Below are 26210 nucleotides of genomic sequence, written 5' to 3'. Positions count from 1 at the left end.
CTGATCACTACCTCTGAGGTTCCCACTGCTCCAAGAGACCCGGTCATCAGCCATGACAACATATTTCTGCACTGAGCGTGTGCGCGTGCGCGCGTGTGTTTACCTGTCACTTTTCCCCCTAAGGTATGTCTTTCCACTCCCGTGATTGGAATGACTCCTTACCCTCTCCCTTAAAACCCACATCCTTTCGTCTTTCCCTCTCCTTCCCTCTTTCCTGATGAAGCAACCATCGGTTGTGAAAGCTTGAATTTTGTGTGCATGTTTGTGTTTCTATCGACCAGCTAGTGCTTTTGTTTGGTGAGTCACATCATCTTTGTTTTTAGATATATTTTTCCCACGTAGAATGTTTCCCTCTATTTTTATATATATAATCACTATTGAACATTGCATACTAAAACTTCTTAAATATGGGCCAAGCTCCATTAAACCCTAATCAGTTTCCCACCATGATGATGAGGATCTCCATCAACAGCAGTATTATCACCAATCCTCTCTACATCTCTACAAGTCACCTTGCATTTTGCTGAAATGTCTGTCTCCAGCAATTATCTCACATTTTTACATCAAAGCTCTTAGTGGAATGTACCACTGTATTACTTTGCACACAAAGTATAAAGCAGCTCAATGACCCCCTTCAGTGAATGGGAGATCCTCAGTGCACTAGCTCAGTGCAGAAATATGTTGTCATGGCTGATGACCGGGTCTCTTGGAGCAGTGGGAACCTCAGAGGTAGTGATCAGTGGTCAGGGATATAATACATTTTTTGTATATTCTATAAAATTTCATTCTCGTGGCATGAGACACATCCAAACTCACCTACTCAGTTGTATAAAAAATGAAAGTGTCAGTATTGCCCCACTGTCTCTCTTGCTGAAATGAATCTGAGAGATCTCATTCATCTGATTTGACTAACAGTTTTGAACACAGTCAATAAATTCTTCTGTGTTGGAGGCCGCATTGTCAACTCTAAAATTCCGATGTTTTGGCAACTATTGCAAGACACCTTCCTCAGGCTGTATTGCTAAATGCTGAATGACATGCACTAGTTTGTTTACTTATACACTATGGAGGAGTGCTGTCATTGGATATGAGTGTGAGGAAGAAGAATATAGATGTTATTTTATTGGTCTTTGCATTGTGTGTTGTCATTGGTGGAAATAGGCGTTTTCCGTTGGAGTTTCCTTTATTGGAAATTGGCAAAAAGGAAACTGGGTGGTGACTGCAGCATAGCGTTGTTTGCTAACTGCCTAGTATCGACTAGGGCATGTCAGCGCTCTGTGTGCCCTCTGCTGCTGTGGCCCTCTGTGCACCTGTTGCTTTGCGAGAGCTCAGCAAAGCTGTCACTGCTAGCAGCCAAGACACTGGAAGTCTTTACCTGTCGTCTCTAGTCATGTTGTCTGGTTGCTTGGCTATTTCTATAGCCTTTCTAATCTACCTCCTCAAACTAAACAGCGGTTTTGTCAGTATGTGGGCCTCTCGATATTTGATCTTCATCCTGCACTGTTCCTGGTGTTCTGCCACCGCTGATCTGCTGTATTGTTTGAGATGGATATATCTCTCGTGTTCAGATAACCTTGTGCTTATTGGCTGTCCAGTCTCATCTAAATACACCAGTCCTCATTCACACCTGATTTCATAAACTCCGGTGGCATGAAACTTGTAAATTGTATCTTTCGTTGAACCCACAATGTCTTTTATTTTGTTGGTGCTATGAAAAATTGGCTTAATACCTGCCCGACAGAATTTTCCCCAAACGTTCAGTAACCCCTTGTACATATGCTAGCAGGACGGTGTTCTGTGCTTCGTTCTGCATTACCCTATTCTTCCCCTCCTTCAGTGCCATAGTTTTATGTAATATCCTCATGTCATAGCCATTAGCTCCAAAAATGGACCTGAGGTTCTATACTTTAGCTTTGAGATTGTGTTCATCGCTGCTCCTGTAAGCTCTCATGGTTAAAGTTTGCAGGGCCCATTTCTTTTGCATAGGATGGTGGTGGAAGGATGCATGCAGGTACCTGTCTGTGTTGGTGGCATTCCTATAAACTTATCCCATCAGGCTTATGGTAAACTTCTACATCGAGAAAAGGCAATACACCGTTCTTTCGTATCTCCATGATAAAGTGAATTTTGCTGTGCTGCTGATTGAGATGTTGCTGGAAGTTCGGAAGCTCTTCTTCTTCACATGACCAGATGACAAAGGTGTCATAAATGTATTGTAGCCAGCATTCTGACCGTAATTGTGCGGGCTGGAGTGCTGTTTCTTTGAATGCTTGCATAAAAATGTCTGCTGCAACAGGCGATAGAGGAGAACCCATAACTACACTGTCAGTGTGCTTATAGAAATCCCCTTTCCACCTGAAGTAGGTGGTCATCAAACAGTGGTGCACTAGCTCGCAGATATCAGTGCCATGCTTTCCTCTAAGATGTTCATGGTGTCCGTCACGGATACATTCGTGAATAGATACTTCACATCAAAACTAGCCATCAGATCCATACCCGCATCAGATCTGTTCCTAAGACACGCTTTTCTTTCAAAAGTGGTACAAAGTGTGTGGAGTCCTTGACGTATGAACCTGTGTGGCTCAGTAGACATCTAAGCTTTGGAGCCAATTCTTTTGCTAGTTTGTAGGTTGGTAAGGTAATACTACTCATAGGCTGTAAAGGAAAGGCTTCTTGGTGGACCTTTGGTACACCATATATTCTTGGCACCTATGGCACTTGTGGAATGAGTCTTCAGGCTGTGTCAAAATTCATCCTAATTTGCTTCAGCAGCACTTGCATCTATTTCATTATCATGGCTGTTGGATCACCTTGAAGTTTATGGTAAATGGGGTCACTCACTTTTGTCATCTGGCCACACAGAGAAGAGCAGCTTCAAAACTTCCACCAACATGTCAATCAGCAGCACAGCAAAATTCGCTTTATCATGGAGATACAAAAGAACCGTGTATTGCCTTTTCTCGATGTAGAAGTTTACCAGAAGCCCGACAGGAAGAGTTTATAGGAAGCCCACCAACACAGACAGGTACCTGCATGCATCCTCCCACGACCATCCTACGCAAAAGAAATGGGCCCTGCAAACTTTAACTAGAGAGCCTACAGGATCAGTGATGAACACAATCTCAAAGCTGAACTACAGAGCCTCAGGTCCATATTGGCACCGAAGGAAAATGCATAACGAAGCATGGAACACCATCCTGCTAACATACGTACAAGGGGTTACTGAACGTTGGGCAAAATTCTGTCGGGCGTGTATTAAGCCAATTTTTCATAACAACAACAAAATGACATTCTGAGCTTGACAAAAGATACAATTGACAAATTTCATTCTGCCGGAGTTCATGAAATTGGGTATGAATGGAGAGTGGTGTATGTAGGTGAGACTGGGTGACCACTAAGCACAATGTTATATGAACACGAGAGATATATCCATCTCAAAGAATACAACAAATCAGCGGTGGCAGAACACCAGGAACAGTGCAGGATGAAGATCAAATATCAAGAGGCCCACGTACTGACGAAACAGCTGTTTAGTTTGAGGAGGTAGATTAGAGAATCTATTGAAATAGCCAAGCAACCAGACAATATGAATAGAGAATATGGGTACTGACTTGCAGTGTCTTGGCTGCCAGCAGTGACAGCTTTGCCGAAGAACAGTTCTCGGAAAGCTACAGGTGCGCGATGGGCCACAGCAGCGGAGGGTACACAGAGTGCTGACATGCCCTATTCTATACTAGGCATTTAGTCAACAATGCTATGCTGCAGTCACTGATCAGTTTCCTTTTTGCCGATTTCCACCAATGGCAAGCAATAAAGGAAACTTCTGTGGAAATGCCTATTTCCGCCAATGACAACATGCAATGCGTAGACCAATAAAAGAACACCTATATCCTTCTTCCTCATGCTCATATCCAATGACAGCACTCTTCTGTAGTATGTAAGTAAACAAACTAGTGCTTATTCAGCAGTTAACAATACACCCTGAGGAAAGTGCCTTGCAATAGTTGCCGAAACATAGGAATTTTATAGTTGACAATGTGGCCTCAAACACAGAAGAATTTTATTGACTGAGACTATGGCCGTGGAAGCCTACGTTTACAGTTTTTGAACACAGTTACTGGAGTGCCCAATTAGGTCTGGACAACTAACATATTGTTGAGAAATAAAATTTAATTGTGAGTGTGAGGAAAGCAGCATATTACTCTTGCTATGCTAGCAGCCAAAAACTCTCCAGCATAGCTAAAACTGTGAATAATTGTAGCATCTTGAGGAGCAAAGGCTACACATGCAATGAACTTTTATAAACATTAGTCATTTACATTTGAAGATTTTTATGATATGTACTGAAAATTCCCCCTCGAAATTTGATTCTGCAATGTCTAATTTTGTTTCTTTTTACCATTATAGGAACTGGACGTCTTGGAGATGAACCTGAAATTCCTTATGGGTAAGTTCCTGTTATCATTCTTAAAGAGAGCCACACATGTAAAGGTGTAAAATTGTGAACTGTTCATTCCTGAGATGTAAAATGTAACGCACTTACAGTTTTGCTTAATGTAAATTACATTCCTATTGTCCCTAGGACAGTGTGTAATCATTCATACAAGTTCTGAGTTGCCGTCAGATACTTAACTAGTAAGCAGAAGATTAGAAATGACATAATGGTGTGCACCCACTATGTCTTTGTCACTAGATAAGCCTCGTGCCTCCTGGGTTGTGCCAAATGGTTAACAACTTGGGAACCTCAGTTCATGTTGGCTGGGTTGAAGTTTGATATATCTGGATTTCCCAAACTGAGCACTGGTGAGTGCTGCCAGTTCTTTGTAATCATAGGCTCAGTGGATGCCTCAGTGACTACCATGTGGCAGCTCAGTGACTACCACGTGGCACAATGGTGGAACATTGTTCGTTACAGGAAGCAGAGGTTGTGGTTTAACCTCCCAGTTGAGAGAATGGTGCAAATCTCTTTACAAAAAACCTCAGTGTTTGTTATGTGCTGATTAGGTGGATGGTTATTGGGCTGAAACAGTTGTTAATGGGGAACCTCTGGTGCACCTCCTGCACATCAGTTGTGTAAGGCTTATACAGGTAAATGGACCTGTGTCTGGGAGAATGTCTGTATCTCTAGCTGCTTGTGGTAACACTATGGTAAATTAAAAACACCTCCACCCCAGGAAGCTCACAACTGTTCTGAGAGTACATGTTTGGGGAGCATGAGGCCTCAAGCTATTACAGTTAGTCTTCCTTTCCTGTTCTACAATATCATACTATATCTTTCCTCAGACTTACACTCTAGGTCAGATTTCCTGTTTACAGTTTAACTTTTTCGTTGGGCATAAATTATGACATTTTCCACAGTGTTTGTTTTGACACCACTTATGTCGGTTAACTTGTGCTTAGTCTCCACATCTGGGTTTGACCACCTTCTCAAATGTTGTGGGCCATACCAGTAAGCTCACTTGATAATACCCAACATTCGCCCGACACCCAGCATTGTAGCCAGTCTTTTTGTGAGAGGGGAGGGGGGGGGGGGATCACAAGGTGGCAGTCCTCTGCCTATGCAGGGAACACACTATTGAGCCAGAGCTTGTACCTCTGTGTGCATGCTTAGTAGTAGGTACTTGTCAGTTAGGGTAACAGTATGTAATATCTGTCTACCCCCAGACAGATCTATAACCTATAATGAGCTGATCTTTCCTCCTATGGGGGTCTTAAATGCCTAAAATACCTTGTGGTGCAGAGAAACCACACCTAGCAGGGCTGAAGGAATAGAACAATTAATTTCAGAACTGGAAGTCTGTTTCATTAACAATGGAGCTGCAACAAATTTCGGTACACCCCAAGGAACCTACTTAGCAATAGATCTTACAGTCCGCAGCTAAAAGCATCTCACTCTTGATCCAGTGGTACATATGTGACAATTCCTGCAACAGGAACCACTTTCCTGGTACTCCTGCTTTCAAACCACCGGAACAGTGGAAGATACATCACTTTGGTCTTTTCAGAAAGCTGGCAGCGAAGCTTTCACCTCCACAGCAACTCTTGAAATCACTCAGGGGAAGGATATTGAGATGATTAAACATCCTGCGGAAGCAACACTACCCTATTCTTCAGGCCCTTCCTACTGGAAACCCATGTTAGAGTTGTCTTAGAAAATAGCTTTGGCTACCAGTGAACACTGAGTGGTCCTTTGACACAAATGTCTTCCTTCTATGGAACATTTAATAGCATTCAGGAGACTTTGTTTGGAGGCATGATTTTTAATTAAAAGAAAGTGTGTGTGTGTGTGTGTGTGTGTGTGTGTGTGTGTGTGTGTGTGTGTGTGTGTGTGTGTGTTTGAGGCACTGTAAGTGATGGTGAAGAAATGCGCAGATTTTATTCATCCAACATTTGTGAATGAGAGCACTTAGTGGCTTCCAACAAACTTTACACGTAATTTATAACTTTTTAGAAATGTTTACCCACTGACACACCCACACAAAATGATGAAAGGAAAATAGTTTATTGCTTTTTACATGCACACCATTCATGCAGTAAAATGGCATCAGGCATGATGTTTTTAATTTATTAATCCTTTACTATTAAGACTATTTGTAGCACAGTGTGCAGGCAATATCCATATATACCCCTAAATGTGCCTGCAAAATTATATCATTATATGACACACATTTCAGTAAATATGAGGTTGTAAATGTTTAGATGCACAAAAAACTAGCTCGTGCTTAGAGTGCAAAATACCCATTTTATATTCATTCAGTATTTCATACAAAGGGCACTTAGTGACTTCCAACAAACTTGAAACATTATTCAAGACTTTCCTAAACTTTTTTTCTTACTTACGTGGTTACAGGATAGTATTTGACACATTAACTCATTTGTAATTGGAAATTTGATTCTGTTTTTATGTGGGAGTTAGATTCTTCAAAGAATCTAGGGTTTACTGGTTTCAAACAATGGTCAGCTGATGACTGTGTGGGTTCCAGGAGCCAGTGGACATTTATTACAATTTCAGAGTGGCTTTAGAGCATTTTAGTCCACCCTAAACCAGCTGATATGCCTGGAATCTGCAGTGTGCAGTGTTTTTATGGATTCCCAATACGTTTGCTGTGTTCTTTGACCTGCAGAAGGGAAAGTTATCGCCTGGCACCGTTACTTCACAGCTAATCTGCATAAGTGAGGTTTCCGTGGCTGTTTACCCATTTTACCCACAGTTTCCTCTCCCTCTGACAATTTAGAGTTCAGATAGGTTCATCCCTCATCAACCAATATCTACAAGAAACTGGGGTCTCTCAGGGATTGATTCTGAGCATAACCCCCTTCGCCATTACAATGAATGGTATCGTGACTGCAGTTGATACCACACTCTCACTGTCATGGTATGTGAACAACCTGTGCCTGTATTACCGTTGTACATCATTGTGCACCACGGAGCGTAAACTTCATGGGGCCATACAGATAGTACATAATGGGCCCTGAATCGTGGATACCAATTTTTTTCCACAAAAACTTTCCTCGTGCACTTCTGTTCACTCAGGATTGTGCATCTGCACCCAGAACTTCACCTTGGTAACCAGTTACTTGAAGTTTTTGAAACTTTCACATTTTTAAGCCTTTTATTTGACCAAAAGTTAATTTGGTTACCACTTGTATGCCAGCTCAAGGCAAATTGCATGAGGAAACTTGATACCTATGTATTTATCAGCAGCCCCTCGGGTGCAGACCACACCGTTCTCCTGTTTTGGTTTTATCCCACTTGGATTATGGATGTGTTGTTTACCAGTCAGCAACATCATCAGTACTGGGTTTATTAGACTCTGTCCACCACAGTGACATGCGATTAGCAACTGGAGCTTTCTGTATGAGCCGTGTAGACAGCCTCCTGGTGGAAGTTGGTATTGTACCACTGCGGTTCATATGCCAGAAACCCTTGGCAAACTATGCAGTCACAGTCCATCAGATGTGTCCCATCCATATTACTTGACTCTGTTTCATAACCAAAAGTTCAGACCGTCTGCGAATCACCCAAAAATAGGTAGACCATGTGGGATGTGATTGGAAGCCCTATGCAATGATCTCCAGTTGCCTGCTCTTGTCTATGTGCCAAGAGTTCCCTCTTGGCACCTACTGTGGTGTGTACCTGGTCCTGTTATTTGGTTGGATCTCATTTGTGGCCCCAAAGAAAACACTGATTCCATTATTCTCAGACACCTATTATGTTAGATTCTCAACAACCACCCAAATTTGATATGCATCTATGTAGATCAATCATACGTCAGTGACAGAGTGTGTTATATTTCTACATATGCAAGGGGTATGACAAGTATTCTCTGCCAAGTGCACTCAGTGTGTACACTGTAGAATTGGTCCCCATATCAAGGCCTCTGCACTACATTAAAACGCTTGTCGCAAAGGACTTTCTGGTTTGTAGTGACTCCATAAGCTGCTTACAAGGCACATCTCATTACTACCTCAACAACTTTTTAGCTGCTATCGTTTGAGACCGTTTAGTTGACCTCCACAGCTCTGGAACCATTGTAACATTCATCTGCACACAGAGCCATGTGGGTGTTCCAGGAAATGAACTCACTGACAAATTAGCCACAGGAGACAAATTTCTATCTCCGCACTGACACACTTCTAAATTTTTTATGTATGTATTCTGTTTATCTATCAGCTGCATGACTTTTGAGTCCATACAGTGTGCACCACATTTTAGCAGTACTGACGACTATGATGGTCTTCTGTGGAGTATCCTTCCATGACAGTTAGTTTTTAGCTGCCGGGGTTTCATTTCCCTTATCATTTGCTATTGTAGTAGGTGAATTTCCAGTGCAGTGAGGAACTGTTGATCAAGATGTTTAGTTCCCTTAAACCCATAATGTGATCATGGCAAATATCTGGTGCAATGGAAAAAACTAAAGGTATCAGCTGGTATCTGTAAGGCTCCAGCAGTCTCTTCAGATGGACCTGAATTCTGCAGTGCAGTTCATTATGACCCCCAAGAGTTTTCTGTCCTTGGCCACGCCATGGAGGGAAAGCAAAACCAAGCAAACTGCAGGATCTTACTCTTCTCAGTTCCTGATCTGCACACAGACTGAGGGAGTGTCCTTTCTATCTATGAAGCTAATAATCATCTTCATGGGAACTGTTGAAAACATGTAAATTATGAACTGGTTCTTTCTTCATTAAAACAACAAATCATATGCAGTCTTGAGCATTAGTCTGTTGTAAAAGTTTTGTGATGTCTATGCTACTGAAGCAATGTGAGAGTTATTGCTGCAGTTGGATCTATAATTTGGTGTAAACTTCAAGAAGCAAGGGGTTCACCTATTCATTGTGTTTGTTGAGGCCCACCAGACAAGAAGATTGATATCATACCGTTCCTCCTTGCTTTTAGGGGTATCCTCCCCTCCCCCCTCAGGATTGTGATTTGCTGTTGTGATGTTCATCATGTTGCGCACACTGATACAGTGCTTCAAATGCCAATGCTTTGGCTTGCCTTTGCGATGTGCAAATAACCTTATTTTTAGATGCTGTGGCTGGCCACTTCATGAGATCTTCCCATACGAGCAACCCGTTTTCTGTGCCAGTTGCAGAGATGATCAGTCTCCACGATCCTCAAAGTGTGCTTCCGTAATTAAGGAACATTAAATCCCAGAACTTAAGGTCTCTAGTTGCTTCTCATATTTGGAAGATCAGAAAATGTAAGATTGCTCATATCCCACCCAGGTGACATGAACTTTTGCAGTTACTTTGTCCTGGTCATTGGCAGTATCTCAATATTGTACTTCCTCCATTCCCTCAACATTGAACTCCAGTAGCACATGGGTAAATTTTCCTCTGGGGGAGATAGGTCCTCTCCTATAGTGGGTCCTGTAGTGTCATCTTTGTTGGACCCTCGTGCCTAAAATTTTCAGACTAGTAACTGTACACCAGTCAGTGGCTGAAGGAGCCACAGGATGCAGGTCCTAGGGCTGCCCCCTACCCCCATGGCAGATAAGTCCTCACGAGATCAGTGACCCCTTAAAGTAGCTAAAGAAAAAAAAAAAAAATCTTGGGAGAATGCTACTCTGGTGCTCATAGAAGTGCTAGAGACTCCCCCCGCCCCCCCTCCCCTTTTACCCCATGCTGTCGGACTTTGAACCTATGTACATAAAAGTTGTTTCACTCCCACTGATGAGTCAGTCATCCTGTCCCACCCCTAACTAGGATGACATTAATGTTGGAATTCAGTGGAACTAGAATGCAGTGGATATTACTGTCCTCTGGAATAACTGCAACAGCTAATGTTTTCATGTTCTACTCCCCCTGCTACTCTCCAAGAAATGCATTCTACTGGTGACCATTATCCAACCCTTGGAGGTTACCATACAGCATGGTGGAACTGTACTGATCGTGAGGGATCAACTGGAGCAGTCTGTATGTGGATTCCTCTCCATACTACATTGGAATAAATCATTGTGGGAGTGTGAACAACCCCCGGCAAACATCATTTGCAGTGTTAAGTTACCCATGATCAGGGCACTTACTTAAGATGGTGCCTTCTGATGAACTTACTACTTTCCAATTGTGATCAACCATGGTGGAGCAAAGACATTACAGCAGCTATTCAGAGCTGTTGAAAAGCCTAGCAATGTCTCAAGTGACATCCTTCACAGATTGATCTAGTCACTTTTAAGAAACTCAATGCAAAGGCTTGCTGCCTCTTTATGAGCGTGTGTCTGTTCATCCCATGTGTGGACTGAGCTTCATAGTCTACTGGGCTGCAAAAGATCAACTGTTACAGGTCTGTTCTTTCATGGTGGTGTTTCCATCAATGTCTGTTCTCACTTGAACACCTTGTGCTTCATTTTGCAGGTGTGTCAGAAGCCCCTTTTTACCTTTATCGTTTTTGAATGCATAAAAAATAAGTTGAAGACATGTCCCTAACCTACACCCTGTCATGCTAGATTTTCTCTCTGTATGAATTACTTTCCTACAAAACACCCACCAATATCAAGGTACTTAACGGATCTTACAACCAACTTCTGAATACCATCCTCATACAAATCTGCCATATAATTACATGAGTGTTACAACAGTTGTTTTGATATCTTCATCATTGTGGTGCTGACCACCCAGATGCTTCTTCAAATGCAAGAAAAATACGGTAGTCACTGGATGCTTGATTGGGGCTGCATAGAGGGTGATAAAGTTGTTTCCAGCTAAATGATCTGATCAGCTCTTGAGTTCGATTGTTCGCGTGTAGAAAGACTTTGTCATGAAGCTAAATGATCCCCTTCCTCAGCATGACACAGCTTTTGTTTTGGATTGCATGGAATAGTTTTTTAAAGTTCCAACAATAAGTCGTAGAATTTATGGTGTCACCACAAGACAGAAAATCCACAAGCAACAACTCTTTCATGTCCCAGAAAAAGTTCACGTGAATTTCCTTGCTGAAATTGTTTACTTGAACGTCACTTTACTGTGTGATGTTTAATGCTGCGATTTCATGGATTGCTGCTTTGATTCAGGTGTAACGTAAACCACCCATGTTTCGTCACCTGTAACAATTGGAGTTAAAAACTTGACACCTTCCTCACTGTACCATACTAGGAAAGACAAAGAGCTGCTTAAACATTGCTTTTCTGTACCTCAGTCAGCATTTTCAGTAACCAGCATGAGCATAACTTTGGATAATTTAAAAGTTCTTTTACAACTGCAAAAGCACATTTCTTGACACTTGAGGAAACTCATTACATAATGACACAGTAATAAAGTCTGTTCTCCCACTTGTTCAACAACTTTTTGCACTGAATCATCAGCAGTGACTGAAGATTGCCTGCTTCCTTCCTCATCATACATATTTTAAAAGCTCTCACCCATTTCCATACCGCCCCATCACTCATAATGTTTTTACTATACATTTTACTGATATGGCAATGAATTCCAACCACTTTCATGCCTTTAGCACTAAGAAAATGAACCACAGAATGTGTTTCACAGTTGGCAGGATTCTCAGTCGGAAGAGGGATTTTGAATACTCACAAATGTTAACACGCTGAATGACCACATAAGGGCATCAGCGGCTTGCCAACAGAATGTGGTACACAGTGTACATGCACGAAATGCCGACTGCGGTGCTGCAGTGGCAGAGTTTCAAAATGGTACTTCCTTTAAAAACACATTTTATATATATGGTAAATTGAAGTTCCCTACTCACTTCTGTCTGTATGTTTGGTCTAATCTCAGGATCCTACTATTTGGATTTTGATCAGTTTTGTCAGATAGATTCATGAAGAAGATTGTGTAATGTATGGAATTTTATAAATATTTCATTGAAATTGGGTGAACTATGATGAATTAGTTTGCCATCACTGTGAAAATGATGACATTGCCATCTAGTGGTAAAGCTGCTGAAACCCCAGACAACAGCAAATCTTGAGCAGAATCTAAGTTGGGTCTTTTGGTCTATCAGTAAAACGTGCATGAAAACCGAAAGGTTGCATGATCAAATCCCGGTCGGACCACCGATATTTCTGTCCTTTAACCTAGTATTCACGTCTCGGTGATGTAAACATTCACCAGAAGCAGAGTATGGTTCGAATTCCATATTAAACTGTAGGTGTCATTATCATGAGTAGAATCTAAGTTGGTCTTGGTGGCCTAGTGGTAAAGTGTGTGTTTTGTAATGGAAACATTGTGGGATCGACTCCCAGATGGACCCCAAGCTTTTTTCTCTTTCCTTTTTAACATAATATTTCTCAATGATATGAAAATTTGCCACAAACAAAACATGTTACTGATTCCACATGAAACTGTATGTTGCCTTTTCATAGTTGGATAACTGGCTAGGGAGACAAAAGCTGCCAGAGTGACGTCCAATAGAAAGACTTGCATCAGGACATTGAGCCACACAAAATTATGATTACCAGAAGCTATACACATATACATTCATTCTCTTTCTTATTTGGCAAACATTAGCTGGATTATAATGAATTACATTGCCCCACTGCTTTTTTCTGTTTGTATGTGAAGGATACCCTCAGGAAGTACTGTACAGATTTTGATACTCATGGCGCACTGGCAAGAGTGCCCTGTCAACGAATGAGTGACTGTGTTGGCTTTGATGGAAAGCTCGTATTGTTAGCAGGTTGCAGTCTGGCAGTCAGCTCGCACCTTTAGATGCTGCAGTATGCCAGGAAGTGCCATGTACTGCTTCATTTAGTTTATATGAAAGTGATGTTAAGTTACTGAAAGTTGTCCTCCAATTTTTAATTATAACTCATGACAGTGTCCCTTAAACAAAATTACCAATATGCCAGACTCTGCATTGATACTTAGTGCTACCCGTGCAAAGCAGGGATAGGTCACTAGATTTGTGCCCTCAAGGCTGAATTAGAAAATGCAAATTTGGAATTATGTAGGCGAAGGGAGGAAAAAGAGATGGGATGCTAGGAAAAAGGTCGCAAGCAGAGGAAGAAAATGGAAAAGTGTTGAAAAAGCTTTAGAAATTCTGTTAATAAATCAGTTTGGCTTGCTATCTGAAGTAATGGAGAAAGGGCCCCACCTAGACGTAGCTGTATGTAGGTTGAAGCAGAATAGTAGCTTAAAGAAAAAAGACAGATTGGGATCAAATCAGAATAGGAAAAGAAGAATTCTGCTTCTAGGTAGCAGTAATGTGGCCAGCAGCTTTGGGAGAAATTAGGTGAAGGGTACCAGGTCGCCAGTTTTGTGAAACCAAGTGCTAGCTTTAGTCAGGTGACAGAAAACTTGAGTCAGCTATGCAGGGACTTTGAGAAGGAAGACCAGGTAATTATAGTTGGGGGAGCAGGGAACAGCCTGGCTATGAATACAAGATAAAGTATTAGGAGTGACCTGGACAAAATAGGAGCAGAAACTGGGCCCACAAATGTTGGGTTTGTGGAGGTCTTTCAGTGACATGATCGGCCCTGGGTAAACAGTGCTGTAAGGCATGTTAACACTGAGCTGAACAGGATGCTCCATACACCGGGAAAATCTCACATGAGTGTTATCCCATTTGGTGCTATTGGTAGGTGGGGATACACTACACAAGGCCTGCATCTAAATAGGAAAGGGAAAGAAAAGTTAGCTTTTCTATTAGCAGGTACTGTAAAGGAGGCCACTGTCACATTGGGGATGGTCGCGGTAGTTAATGGGACCAGGCAGACAGGGTTTTTAGGTTAAAGCCAAAGTCCAGACAGACAGTTATAAAGAAAAATAGAATAAAAGAAGCTTCGTGTACAGTAAATAGGGATAAAGCTAAGGATAGTACCAATTTACTGCATCAAAATATCAGGGGAATAAAAAATTAAATAGATGATCTGTTAATGTGTTTAGATGATCTCAAAAATAAGAATGAGATTGATATACTTTGTCTCTGAACACCATGTAACTGTGGGGATAGGAAGTGTCAGTATAAATGGATATAATTTAGCATCTTACACTTGCAGATCTAGCATGGATAGAGGAGGAGTTGCCATTTACACAAAACAAGGGTATGAGTACAAAACAGTAGTAGTAAGCAAATTTTGTGTCGATCAGCACTTCGAAGTTTCTACATGTGAACTACAGCTAGATGATATTTCATTGATATTAGCAACGGTGTACAGGTCCCCATTAAGAAATTTGGAGCTATTCATAAAAAAGTTTGACAACTTATTATGCTGTCTGTCAGATGAAAATAAGTTGTTAATCTATGATGATTTCAATGTAAACTAAGGAATTTCGATTCGAAAAGTGAACTCAGGAAGATGTAAAACTTTCCCTATGATAAATGGATTATCAGACTGTAATGCAAAACTGGATCAACTTACAAACCTTAGCAGGGTGTACACTTCAGAAAACATTAAATAGAAGTGTAAGGCTGGTCAACCCGGTATCTATAGAGCACTTCAGAGAAAGTTTAAGAACTGTTAATTGGAGAGATGTATATAATGAGCCAAATGCCAATGATGAATGCAATACATTTATTGATAAATTTGTATCCCTTTTTGAACATTGTTGTCCCCAAAAATTACTAAATGTAGCACCAAGCAGTTTTCATTGAAACCTTGGATCACTATAGCATTTTCAAAAATTGCCGAGAAAGTAATGTACTCGAGAGTGGTTATCCATCTCAGCAGTAATGGGATACTTAGTAAATCACACTTTGGATTTCAAAAATGCTGTTCCACTTACACGGCAATATACAATTTCACTGCCCTATAACAGAGTCTTTAAATTGTAAAATGTCACCAATAGGAATTTTCTGTGACTTATCCAAAACATTTGATTGTGTGAACCATGAAATTATGTTACAGAAATTACAGTTCTATGTCATAAATGGAACAGCATATGAGTGGTTTGTCATATCTACAGAACAGGATGCAAAAAGTTTCTTTATATGCTTTAAGTGATTTAAGGAAGTTTCCGCACTTTATCTAACTGGGATGAAATTACATTAGGTGTTCCACAGGGTTTGATCATAGGTCCCCTTGTGTTCTTCGTATATGTGAATCTCCTCCCTTCTTATCGGAAACGAGAAGCTAAACTGACACTATTTGCAGATGATGCAAGCATCATTATTAATCCAGTAAAAGAAACTCCAATAGAAAATGATACAAATAATGTATGTGAAGAAGTTATTGATTAGTTTTCTGCAAGTGGGCTTGCTCTGAACTGTGAAAAAACAGAGTATGTCCAATTTTCTACTGCAAGGAATACAGTTCCATCAATACATACAACACATCAACAGAAATCAGAGTAGCCAAGGTAGGGCATACTAAGTTTTTGGGGAGTACATATAGATGAGAATCTTAATTGGAAAATTCATATTTTGGATCTCCTAAAGTGACGAGGTTCAGCGACTTTTGCAATCAGAATAATTGCTAATTTTGAGGATATAGAAATTAGGAAGCCAACGTACTTAAAAGGGAACCTCCCCATCACAACCGCATCAGATTTAGTTATAAGTTGGTACAGTGGATAGGCCTTGAAACCGGAACACAGGTCAATCGAGAAAACAGGAAGAAGTTGTGTGGAACTATGAAAAAAATAAGCAAAATATGCAAACTGAGTAGTTCATGCGCAACATAAGCAACATCAAAGCTAGTCTAAGCTTAGTAGCGCCGTGGTCCCGTGGTTAGCGTGAGCAGCTGCGAGATGAGAGGTTCTTGGTTCAAGTCTTCCGTTGAGTGAAAATTTTAATTTCTTTACTTTCGCAAAGTTATGATCCGTCCGTTCGTTTATTGACGTCTGTGTTCACTGTAATAAGTTTAGTGTCTGTGTTTTGCGACCGCACCGCAAAACTGTGCGATTAGTAGACGAAAGTACGTGCCTCTCCAATGGGTACCCAATACATTTGATCGCAAGATCATAGGTCAACCGATTCTTCCACAGGAAAACAGGTCTGATATATTCTATACGACAATGGTGACGGCATGTGCGTCACATGACAGGAATACGTTGTCGACCCACCTAACTTGTACACTTGGCGAATGGGTAAAAAGATTCTTCTACCTTGCCCGATTTAGGTTTTCTTGTGGATGTGATGATCACTTCCAGAAAAGTGATGAAAACATAACGGACGGACAGATAATAATTGTTTGAAAATAAAAAGTTAAACTTTTCACTAGAGGGAAGACTGGAACATAGGACTTCTCGTTCCGCAGCTGCTCACACTAACCACGGGACCACGGCGCTCCTGATCTTCGACTATCCTTGATGTTGCCTATCTTGTGCATGGACTTCTGAGTTTATATATTTTGCTTATTTTTATTTATAGTTCCACACAACTTCTTCCTGTTTTCTCGATTGATCTGTGTTCAGTTTTTCAAGGCCTATCCACTGTGCCAACTTACAACTAAATCTGAGGGGGGGTGCGATGGGGAGGTTCCCTTGTTAGCATACTTTCACTCTCTGATATCATACAGAATAACATTTTGGGGTAACTCCACACTTAGGCAAAAAGTGTTCACTGTTCAAAAGAAAGTGGTTAGAATAATGTGTGGGGCTCATAGTCCCACATCTTGTAAGAATTCTTAACCTTTTAAAGAGTTGCCTACAACAGCCTCACACTACATTTACTCAGTAATGAAGTTTGTTCTCAATAACATGGACCAGTTTAAAAACGACAGTGACATTCATGATTATAATACCAGAAGGAAGAAAGTCTTATGCTATCTCTACTTAACCTATCTTTGGCACAGAAAGGGGTCAAATATGCTGCTGTGAACTTCTTGATAAATTACCATATGAAATAAAATGTCTGACAGACAGCAGTAACAGTTTTAAAAATAATTTGAAATCATGTCTCCTTGACAACTCCTTCTATACCATAGATGAATTCTTGAATAGGAACAAATAAATCTATATGTTTAATATGTGTATTTTGTGCCATTTAAGGGCACGGGGTGGATTTAAATGCTGAGGTGCCATCCCATCTCAATCTGTCAGCCTCGGCTGGCCTAGCCAACCCATCCAGCCTGTAACTCTGGAGCCATGGCCAAGCTCGGATTGCGGCCACAATTCTCATTGCATGAGCTTGAAGGCTCAAAAAGTTTCATTTAACATAACCCAAGAAGCAGGAACCTTTTGTTTCTTGTAAGCTCTCTGCATCAAGTTCAGGATGATGATGATGATGATGATGATGATGATGATGATGATGATGATGATGAAAGTATTCATTCTGTACTTCAATGAAAGGAAACTGTGCAATCTTAGGTAGTCAATTTTGGCATGAACGTAACGCAAATAATTGTGTACAAGTAAAATATCATTCACACTTTGAGCACGTATCGTACTCCTTTCTCTGAAAGTAGTCGTCCTGCGTGATTGGAATTACGTTCTGCCAAGGCACTGCAATTACATCCACATCTATATCATTACTTTGCAATTTACACTTAAGTGTTTGCCAAGCAGGATGGCCATGCAGTCTGAGGTGCCTTGTCACGGTTCGCACCGTTCCCCCCGACGGAGGTTCGAGTCCTCCCTCAGGCATGGGTGTGTGTGTTGTCCTTAGTGTAAGTTAGTTTAAGTAAGTTTAATTAGTGTGTAAGCCTAGGGACTGATGATCTCAGCAGTTTGGTCCCATAAAACCTTACCACATATTTCCAAACTTAGGTGTGTGTTAGTGTTAACAGAATCACTTTGACTATATCTTGACTGTTCCCCTCTCAAATAGTTTGTGAGGAAAATGAACACACAACTTTTTGTGTGTGACACTTCATTATGATGGTGTCCCTCCCTATGTAGACAGGAGTCAACAAAATATTTTGGCATTCAGAGGGGAAGCTAGTGATTGAAATTTCATGAAAAAATAAGTTGCAATGAAAAAGCCATTGTCTTAATGATTGCTGCACCAACTTGCTTATCATATATGTGATACTCTCCCTCGTTTCATGATAATACAAAATGAGCTGCTGCTTCTGTGAACTTTCTCAATGCCCTCAGAAGGTCCAACAAATAGATGTCAATGATACTGGTCTGTAACTTGGCAGAAGTGCGTTAAAAGATGCTCCTACCAAACAAGCATAAATAATTTTTTATACAATACTTAATGACTATCTGTTGTGAATTAACATGAGCAAACGTGCACAAGAATGGTAGCTTATTTACTTGTGAACAAACTATTTTTTATATTTATTGTAAAGGATATGAGTGTAATCTGATGTTAGTAATATTTCTTTATTTAAATATAGTCATAACATATTAGTTTAGTGCAGAAAGTGGTAAAGTTGAATCAAAACTCAGTTTGTAGAACATAATAACACTTTATTTTTTGTGGAGATGGCCTTAAGCCAGTGGAGAAGCAGGTAATGGTGGAACACGGCTGGAGTCAAGTGGTGGTGACACTTCTTGAGAGATGTGCTCAAGGGAGTAATTCTGGATTTAATGTCAAGTTTTGGAAAAAGGCAGACCTGCCTGTGATAGCATGTGTGATTCGGTCGTTGTTTCTGGGTGATGGGTGGCTGCTACAAGACTTTAAGTATCACAACGTTTGAATGTGCTCCAGTGCAGAACTTTATCTGCTTGCATTATGGAATTGAGAGTAGACAGTGTGAGAGTTTGTTCTTGTTATCTCTTGGGTGGTAGTGTGGCTTAAATTGTGATACTGAACTCTGAATTATTGTGAGCAGGCAAGTGTTTCGTGTATTGTGATAATGAAATGGACTTAGTTTTTGCGAGTCTTGGATGAGTACTTATCCTGGGGATTCTACTACCATTCTTGTAACACTCTCAACGCAACTTTATTTCATTTAATAAGGATATCTTCCTGTGTTGTATTTGGTTATCATAGGACTACTTTCCATGAAATTTACTTTCATGAATAAACATTATTCAGCAGAACTCTGATGTCATCTACATCCAATTGCTGACACTAGGATAGAGCCCTTTTTATTTGGTCTTCATGTATCTTTTGTTTAATATTCCAGTTTATTTTGTTAATCACAATTCTAGCCAATGCATAGTCTATTTGACTCCAGAAGAATGTTAGCTGCTGGACATGAAAGCAGACATGTGTAGCCCGACCCTGTGGTGTTTGAGCTATTCATTTTAAACAGAACTGTGTATTAGCTACCTGAGGTGCTAATGACAATGGATAAAGTTGCAGTTTGTTTGCTCATGTGGAATTTTGGTTAGGGAAGCTGTTACTAAGCACAATATCCATTAGACAACATCATAATTGGGGTTTTCTCTTATGGGTTGTGAATCTGATCTCATGAGGATTGCAATTGCAATTCTAACACTTCACGGTATTTTGTGATCCAGGTCCGTAATCTACTGCAGATAGGCAGTTTGCATGGGGACTCCGAGTATAAGATTTTACAGCAGCTGCATGTGTGAGAATCTATAGCAGTCTTTAATGATGGAGAAGTTACTTGTGGAAAGTCAGAAAGAAAAAGCTGTGAAGAGGTTTATGTAGTTTGTCTGCAGCAGCCAATGTCAGCCATAGAAGTCAGCACAAGTGGCAGTGGCGGTCATCCAGCACAAACTTCAAAGTTCATAGAGTTCATCAGTGCCAGCAACTGCATCGCCGTCAGGATCGGCATAGTGACTAGTAGCGTTAATATGTGTAAACCAGTTGGATTACTGTCAGTTATGAAGCCTACAACGAACGGGCAACAACACCATCTAATACTGGTGTACCACTTAGTTGTAAGTCTGAACTTGGTAGTGCTGAAATGGAACTTACTGGTGGAGCAGATAGTCCAAAATCAGTGTGTGGAAGTAAGCTGTCACACTAAATCTTCACAATTGATGCAGATTCTGCTAGAAATAAGAAATATGATACAGTGTGGGTTCATTGGGTACTGAGGTAGGTTCAGTAAAAACAGAGCTACATTCAGATGGGACATAAGTTGTGAATGTGGCGACAAATGTAGAAAGTTTAAGAGCTGAAGTGAAGTGAGAAATGTTAAATCTGATGCTGAATTGATGATGGATACAAAGTAATAGGTTATAAGGGCAGACATGGGCAAAATTTCTGATAGGTTCATGTGTTTTACACCAGAGTCAATGCAGTAGAAAAAGATTTCAGAGACAAGTAGGAAAAGATACAAGGATGACCTTGGTGGTGATTTTAAGGGGTAACAGTTTGTCTGGTAGAGTGTAAAAAAAGATAGTGAAAAATAAACAATTGGAATTGGGTATTAATAATGAAGCTTTGCACTGGGGACAGCTGATTGAAGATTTAAGGTCAGAAATAAATTCTTTTGTAGCATATTGGGCTCTTGCTGTGATAGGTGTTCCATGGGCTAATTCAAGAAAGGTTTGAAAATTATGGAAAATACCATCCAGTTGATTTCATTGCTGCATGCAGAGATGGGTTTTTGCAAGGAATGTCAGAAGAGGCAAAAATTAAGTTTGGAAAAAGGCATCTTGAGGGCAGCACACTGTCATTGGCGAATTTAATTTGCACTCCATTTACGACTTATGAAGTCTTTGAAAGCTGTTTCCCAAAAAAAAAATCTAGAGTGAAGCGAAGCAAACGTGACTTCAGAATGAGTTCCTAGATGGACCCAGTTTCAGATACGGAAATGGGTCGATGAGGGACAATTTTGTGTATGTGAACTGGCTGAGTTTTGCGTACAGATTTTCCACAGGAAGTGTTAAGATAAATCACAATTCTCAAGAGATGCTTACTGGAATTTTTACAATGGACTCTTGTACAGTCTGACAAATTCCATTGATGAATTTTTAGATTTTATTGAAAAGCTAGAACAGGTATTGAAATTAAAGCCAAATAATGGGAACAGTAGATATGGAAATGGGTACCAGAATGGGAACAATAATAATCATTGAAATAATTATCATGATGATAAACAAAATAATTATCATTGTAATGCTAATAATAATTTCCAAAGGGGAAAAGAACTGAGGGGCAGGTGCCTCTTTGAATGCAATGCCTAAGAATTTTTGGGACTAGAGATCACTGCATCTTGGGTCCAGAGGTGGTGAAATAAACTGGAATTGAAAAGAATGAGTTATTTTAAAAATTTTGTGGTTGTGAAAAATTTAGCAAGGTCACAAATGTTAGAAATCGTGGTAATGAAAAGTAAGACTAAAATGGTGACTGATTTTAGAGAGGCACAATCATAAAGAGGGCACAAGATGTATTTTAGAATGTGTTGAGTAATTTGATAATGATTATATGGGAGTGAAGAATTTGTTTTGTTAAAGGGAAGAGGATGAGGGAATGAATGTAAGTTTGATGGAAAATTCTACGATCAGAGGAGAGGCTGATGTGGATCTGAATTCGGTGGAGGTGGAATCCATGGTGAATTCTGATGAGGTGCTAGTCAGTAACAACAATTATAGTTAAGTAGGCGAAAGTAATGTAGATCATTTTGTATTGACAGAAGTAGGTGAACCAATCTTTGAAGGTGGAGTAGCTGCAATCTTACCAGCTGGAGGTTCATTTGATGGTGTATTGACGGAAATAAATGAACATAGTTGTTGAAGCAGTGAAGCAGTAGTATCATCAGCTGGTTATGAATTTTACTATGTATCTAGATTAGATTAGATTAATACTTGTTCCATAGATCATGAATACGACACTTCGTAATGATGTGGAACGTGTCAGGAACTGGGTAATGTTTTAGGTGCTGAAGCTGCGGAGGTTGACGCTACGGATTTAGATATCTCAGAGGAAGAAATTTTTGCATTTATTTCTAAAGATGGAAGTGAACCAATGACTGTTACACAGTGTGTAAAAACATAAAGGTTTCTGAGAGGAGAGAAACTGTTAAGGAGGCAGAAGTAGATCCTGATTTGATGGAGTTAATGTACTGTGAATTCTCATGTGGTGTGACTAGTAGCGAACATTTGTGTGATGTATTGGAGTAAGTTGATGGTGTTGTTGGTTATGATTTTTATAATGCACTAATAGCTATAGAGGAACTTGTAAGTAATGATGGTTGTGGGATAGCAGAGGATCTTAATGAAGTTAAGTGTGATAAATTTGGTAGGTATTTGGCAGAAATAAGTGAGGTTTTGTTCAAGGGAAATGAAGTTGTAAGTTGTGTGATCATTTGTGAGAAGGTTGCAGCTACTGATATCATTACTTTGGAGGAAGGGAACAGTGTATTTAATGCTAAACATAACGATTGAACAATATGTTTTGAAAGTGATTTAAATTGTACAGATGATTTGGAGGTAGATCAGGAGAATCTATGAATAGATAATGAGATTGAGGGTTGGTCTGAAATTATAATGTGCATCATAAATATGAAGGAAAAAGGAGGAGGCATTGAAAATGACCTTTTGAGGGCGCAGTAATTGGAGAAAGGTGACATTAAAAATGTGGAGCCTGTAATTGAAATGATGAATATTGATGAAGAAATTGTGTGTTTGTCAAATCTAACAGTAGTGTTCCAGTGGTAGGCAGGAAAGTGAGATTCAGAAGCTACCTTGCAAAAAAAAAAAAAAGAAAGAAAAAAAAACGGGGAGGGGGGGATGTGTACAAATAAAAGTACATATATAAGTCTATTTTCATGTTTAGTATTTAAGTGTTCTTGGGGTTATTTCTGTTTGGTGTAAGGGGTAATTTGGTGAATTTAAGGTGTAGGTAATAAGTATGGAGGCATATCTTCATGCAAGGTAGTGAGCTAATATTGGGCACACAAATCTTGGTATGTGGAGGTCAGTAGAATGTAAATAAATTCATCATTTATGCAAGAGAAGAATGAGAATTGTTTGCACCTAAGATTTGTGGGAAATATCTAGATGTTATTTAAGTGTGTGTTATCTGTAATATTTTGGATGTGTTTCTCATGTGATATTTGTAGTTTAATTGTAATTATTTGTTCGCGCAAAATCTTGGGCGTAGATGCCATCAGACCTCATTAAAATTTTGAATTGATAGTGAATTTTGAATTGATAAGTGGGAGGAGAAAATGTATCTATGTAGAAAGTATAAGCAGAGTTTTTGGGGTTCTTATGATGTAGGCTACTGGGGACAGATCTTGAATAAGTGTATATTTGTAAATTTGGGGATAAGTTCATATATTGTCTAAGAGCATAAATTCTAGGGATGAGTCTTATAGTATGAAGATGAATGAATATTTGATGAATTTAAAATGCAGTTAGCTGCTGCTTTAAAAAGAAAGTTAAATGGGAGAATTCTGCCTTGAGTTGTTTGTTTTTTTCCAGAGTTTCTAATTAGAGGTGGTAAACAGTTCTGAAAAATGATAAAATGTTAATTGACTTAAGGTGTCGAATAAATTTTATTGCATGAAAGACATATTTTCTTGTGGGAACATGGACAGTGTCTTTGAATTTTGAGCTGAACCACATGTATTTCGCTACATGTATTTGGAAGTTGCTAGTTTTTTGCTATGTTATCATTTTGATGAATGTATATATTCTACTGAGGAGGGTGTCAAGTGCCTAATCTATGGGGATTTGGGAAATCATTTGATTAATGGTAACTACACCACAGTGGTAAAAACTTATGTTGAAAATTCAAGTGAAATCAAAAGTTTCTTTAAATTCAAATGTTTTGTTTTTATTTGGGCATTTAATTAATATACTGTAATTTTAGATTTTGTGTTAGGCTTAGAATGTCTATACTGATAATACATGTTATGACATAGCCTAAGAGGTACTTGCTGTTTCATACAGCCCACAAAGATGGTTACACCATTGATCTGACATGTAAGTAGGGCATTCTGTTTATTTGTTATATACGTTATGTCTAACTGTATTTAAGTATGTCAGATTTGGTGAAACGTAATGTACCAAGTTATCAAGCTAGCGTGCCTCATTAAGTGGAGGTGTATAATGTGACACAGGTGGGTGAGTTATTTGGGCACCTAGAATTGGTAAGAGGTGAGGTGAATTTTTGGAGCCGGTCTCCAGGGGGTGGCTGCAGGGGCCTGAGCATGGTGTGGCCAGGCCAGCCGGAGCAAACTTTGCTGGTTGGCCCAACTATGGAGGTAGTCAGCGAGTAACCAGAACTGGATAAATCCCAGAGCTGGGAATTTTGGCAGCAGTTGCTCGCATGGCCTCTGTGTCAGAGATAGGCCAGAAATGGAGGAGTGTGAGATAGTCTGGAATATGGCTTCTTGCAGTTCTTAGAAAGTCTATAATAAATCACAATTACATAACAAAGCAAATGTGAATACATCAGTGATCTCGGAAAAAAATGAGGTGCATCCAGTGAAAGAATGATATTGAAAAATCTTAAAAACTTTCAAATTAATGACTGTCAATGACTAAATATTATCATAATGAACTTTTGATTTGACAACTTTAAATACTTCTGGCAATTTCAACAGATGATATTTCAGATGATGTCAATGCACCATAGCTGTCGTCTGTGAAAGCTACATATCTGTATCCATTTTATTTATTGGTTTATTTATTATGTTTTTAATATTGTCTTCATTGTGCAGATATCCCTCAGGACATAGTATCCTCCACATTAACACAGCAACTGAATGCAGCATGGTGGATACCTCATATCTTGTCACACTTGTGTAAAGGACAAGGTTACTATTTTTGCCAGTAACTTTATTTAAATATAATTACAGCCGATATGAAAAAATCGACATAATTTAAGTGGTCAATCGCATGTGCTAGCTGACACCACCAGTAAAAGGAGTGCCAAAAGGCATAAATAATTGTGTAAACAATATTTAATGATTATCTGTCATTTAACATGAGCGCACTTACACAAGAATACTAGCTTATTTACTTCAGCCAGTGGAGAAGCTGATAGTGGCGGAACACCGCTGGAGTCAAGTGGTGCCGGACACTTTTTGAGGCACGGACTCAAGGGAGTGATTCTGCACTTTGTCAAGCTTTGGAAGAAGACGGACCTGCCTGTAGTACCATGTGTGATTGGCATATAGATGATTGATTCCGGGTGGTGGAGGACCGTTACAAGACTTTAACTATTGCGACATGCGAATGAGCTCCAGTGCAGAACTTTTATCTACTTGCACTATGAAATCGGGAATAGCCAGAGTGTGAGTTCGTACTCATTATATCTCATATGGTGTAGTGTAAATTGTCATATTGAACTGCGAATTATTTTGAGCTGGTGAATGTTTTTTGTATTGTGACAATTAAATGGACTTAGTTTTCACCACTGTTGGATGACTACTTAAGAGACTCTGCTACTATTCTTGTAATGCTCTCAATACAACTTTATTGCATTTAATACAGATATCTTTCTGTGTTATTGTTGGTCCATTTATCGGAAATTTACTCTCATGACTAAACCTTGCAGACCTGCCAATACTGCATTCATTAGCAGCTGGAAACATCCTGGAGATCCCCACTATCTTATACTCGTAATGCTGATAATTCGAACAAAACACAGTTGTTTTCTATCCTTCTTGTCTGTCAATATTTGGTGGTACCTGCTTGCCAATAAAGTGTTGAGAAGTAGTTTCTTGCCGTAATTGGTCCGAAATCCGAAATAATGGAGAGAGATGGTAGTGGAAATGCATTGCCTACAGTAATATTGTTAAATTTTTTGTAGTCAACAACTACTCTCCACTTCTTTCTGCCTGTGACGTCTATCTTTTTTCGAACTCAACAATAACTATGCGTTCCAGACACTCTTGCTTTCGAGAATTATTCCTCCTTTCAGCATTTTCCCTGTTTGCTCTTTTAAAATGTCCTTTTGCGCTTCTGGAACCCGTTTCGGTCTAGCATTCACTACCTCCCTTGTATGTTCTGGCACTATCTGAAAGCAATGTTCTACCACGAGTGTATAT

The 26210-nt window shown here is 39.7% G+C and overlaps 1 protein-coding gene across 2 annotated transcripts in view; it reads left to right on the top strand.

The window, feature by feature from the left end:
• Positions 1 to 26210, top strand: part of LOC126298782 (kelch-like protein 5) — a 269167-nt gene that overhangs the window by 57277 nt on the left and 185680 nt on the right. For both annotated transcript variants that reach the window (XM_049990242.1, XM_049990243.1), the window contains one exon: positions 4408 to 4447. In XM_049990242.1, coding sequence (XP_049846199.1) covers positions 4408 to 4447 — 40 coding nt within the window. The remainder of the gene's footprint in view (positions 1 to 4407; positions 4448 to 26210) is intronic.

Source organism: Schistocerca gregaria, chromosome X (assembly GCF_023897955.1).
Source record: "Schistocerca gregaria isolate iqSchGreg1 chromosome X, iqSchGreg1.2, whole genome shotgun sequence".
Taxonomy (NCBI): Eukaryota; Metazoa; Arthropoda; class Insecta; order Orthoptera; family Acrididae; genus Schistocerca; species Schistocerca gregaria.
Note: the sequence above shows the minus strand (reverse complement) of the source record. Positions and strands in the feature narration are given on the sequence as shown.